This window comes from Equus quagga, unplaced genomic scaffold (assembly GCF_021613505.1).
Source record: "Equus quagga isolate Etosha38 unplaced genomic scaffold, UCLA_HA_Equagga_1.0 148_RagTag, whole genome shotgun sequence".
NCBI classification, from domain to species: domain Eukaryota; kingdom Metazoa; phylum Chordata; class Mammalia; order Perissodactyla; family Equidae; genus Equus; species Equus quagga.
In genome coordinates, this window is record NW_025796778.1 from 642 (window position 1) to 2,658 (window position 2,017).

General features: G+C 38.9%; 1 protein-coding gene across 1 annotated transcript; it reads right to left on the minus strand.

The window, feature by feature from the left end:
• Positions 1–255: 255 nt before the first annotated feature.
• Positions 256–1,687, minus strand: LOC124233011 (replication factor C subunit 1-like; the record flags this gene model as incomplete). Its single annotated transcript, XM_046650005.1, has 2 exons — positions 256–360; positions 1,508–1,687. Coding segments are annotated over 2 exons (285 nt in total), but the record flags the coding sequence as incomplete, so codon positions are not given.
• Between the last annotated feature and the right edge of the window lie 330 nt (positions 1,688–2,017).

Genomic DNA, 2,017 nt, shown 5'->3' on the forward strand with positions numbered 1-2,017 from the left:
ACAATCTCTGTATGACTCCACTCATATGAGGAATTTAAAAATGTAGACAAAGAGAACAGATTAGTGGCTACCAGGGGAAAGGGGGGCTGGGGGGTGGGCACAAAGGGTGAAGTGGTGCACCTACAACACGACTGACAGACAATAATGTACAACTCAAATTTCACAAGATTGTAACCTATCATTAACTCAATAAAAAACTTAAAAATTTTAAAATAAATAAATAAATTTTAAAAATCAAGTTCATTTTATACAAACCTCGGCTTCAAGTGCTATCTCATACTTGGACTTCTTGCCTGGCATAGTTCGAATGAGATTCAATAGGCCATCTTCATCAATAATTTTTGTCCCCAAGGCTGCTGCCTATTATTACAATGCAAATCATTAAAACCGCATCCTAACTATTACTTTCTGTAAAAATATATATGATTCTAGGACCTGTTAGAAGGTGAAAAACCATATTTGTAAATTAGATAACATTAGATTATTTTTAAAACCATATTCATAAGAAAGTAGCATTAAAAAGAAAGAAAATGACAGATACAACTCCTAAGGATGGTGGGTTTCCCACTACCCTAGAAAGCGCAAAGCCACTAGGGCCTAAGTCCAACTCTTCACGCCGTCTCCCAGGATTGACTCGTCTGGCAGACATTTCCCCCCCACCTCCTGCCCTGCTAACAAAACTCCAATGTGTCCATCTCCAAGTGGTAGATTATGATTGGCCTAAAGCAATGAGAAAAGTCCTCATCCTCCCCAACCTCCCTTATAGCTCTGAATGGCCATATGACAGCTGTGGCTACTGGGACTTAAGTGGAATTCTACAAGAGGTGTTTCCGGGAGAACTCTTCTAAGGGCAGTCACACCTAGTATGACATCTTGCCACTGCTCCCTTTTTCCTGCCTTGAATGCCTAGAGCTGCGGCTAACTTGCAACACAAGGCAACATGCGTGAAGACTAAAGCTAACACAATAAGGATGACAGAGGTGGAGGAGGGAACTAGCCTAGCTACCTTAGTGAGCATCCCCCCAGCAACTGCCTACCTCTGGAATTCTTGCTAAGTAAGGAAAAATAGCTATTCGTCAAAACCACAGTTAGGCAGGTATTCTGTTACTTGGAGCTAAACACAATCCTACCTGACAGACCTTCCAATAAAAAGAGTTTCCAATTAAAAAAACTTAAGATGGAGTCTACAGTGGCATACGTAGGAATACTTAGAACTAGAAGAAAAAGAAAACTGCATTTGCTTCTATCTTCAAAAAAAGATTCAAATCAGGATACTACACTAAGAAAATCAAGTAAACAGGAACTGTGCCTTCAACGCAAAAACCAAAATCCTGGCGTCAAAGCCAACAACACTTCTGTGGAATAGGAATGATGTAGGGAAGAAATGACTTCTCCATTTTTTTCTTCACTTAACTCTGTGTAAAGGGTATTACTACAAATGGTCACATCAAGAGCCTGCCAAAGCAAGGAGGCTATTTCACTGTGTTGAGAACAAAGCAATACCCACCTTATCACTCTTGGACTGTCCACTATCACGACCCATGACAAGGTAGTTTGTTTTCTTGCTAACATTTCCTGTTACTTTTCCCCCATAACGCTCAATTAGAGACTTGGCCTCATCTCGTTCAATGGACTCCAGCACTCCTGTGATTACAAATATAAGGCCTTCCAAGCAATTTTCAGCTCCCTAAAAATCAACATGTTCAAGCAGAGATGAAATTACATGGTAGCTTTCCAAAGAAATATTTGGCATCAAAACTGCAGGAAGATGATTTTTCTCATTTGACATCATAAATAATCTGAGCATGAAGAATTTGCAGAAAATTCACAGCAAATAAGCAGAACCTGAAGTTAAATCCTGAGAAATTCTTATATAGGCTAACATTTAATAAACTTATAGAAACCAGCAATGAAAAATATACATCCAACAGTTAGCAAAGCATATTAAAGTGATCCATTCACACTATACTCGTTGAAACTACTAGTTAACTTGTACAAAACAACCAGATGAAATCTA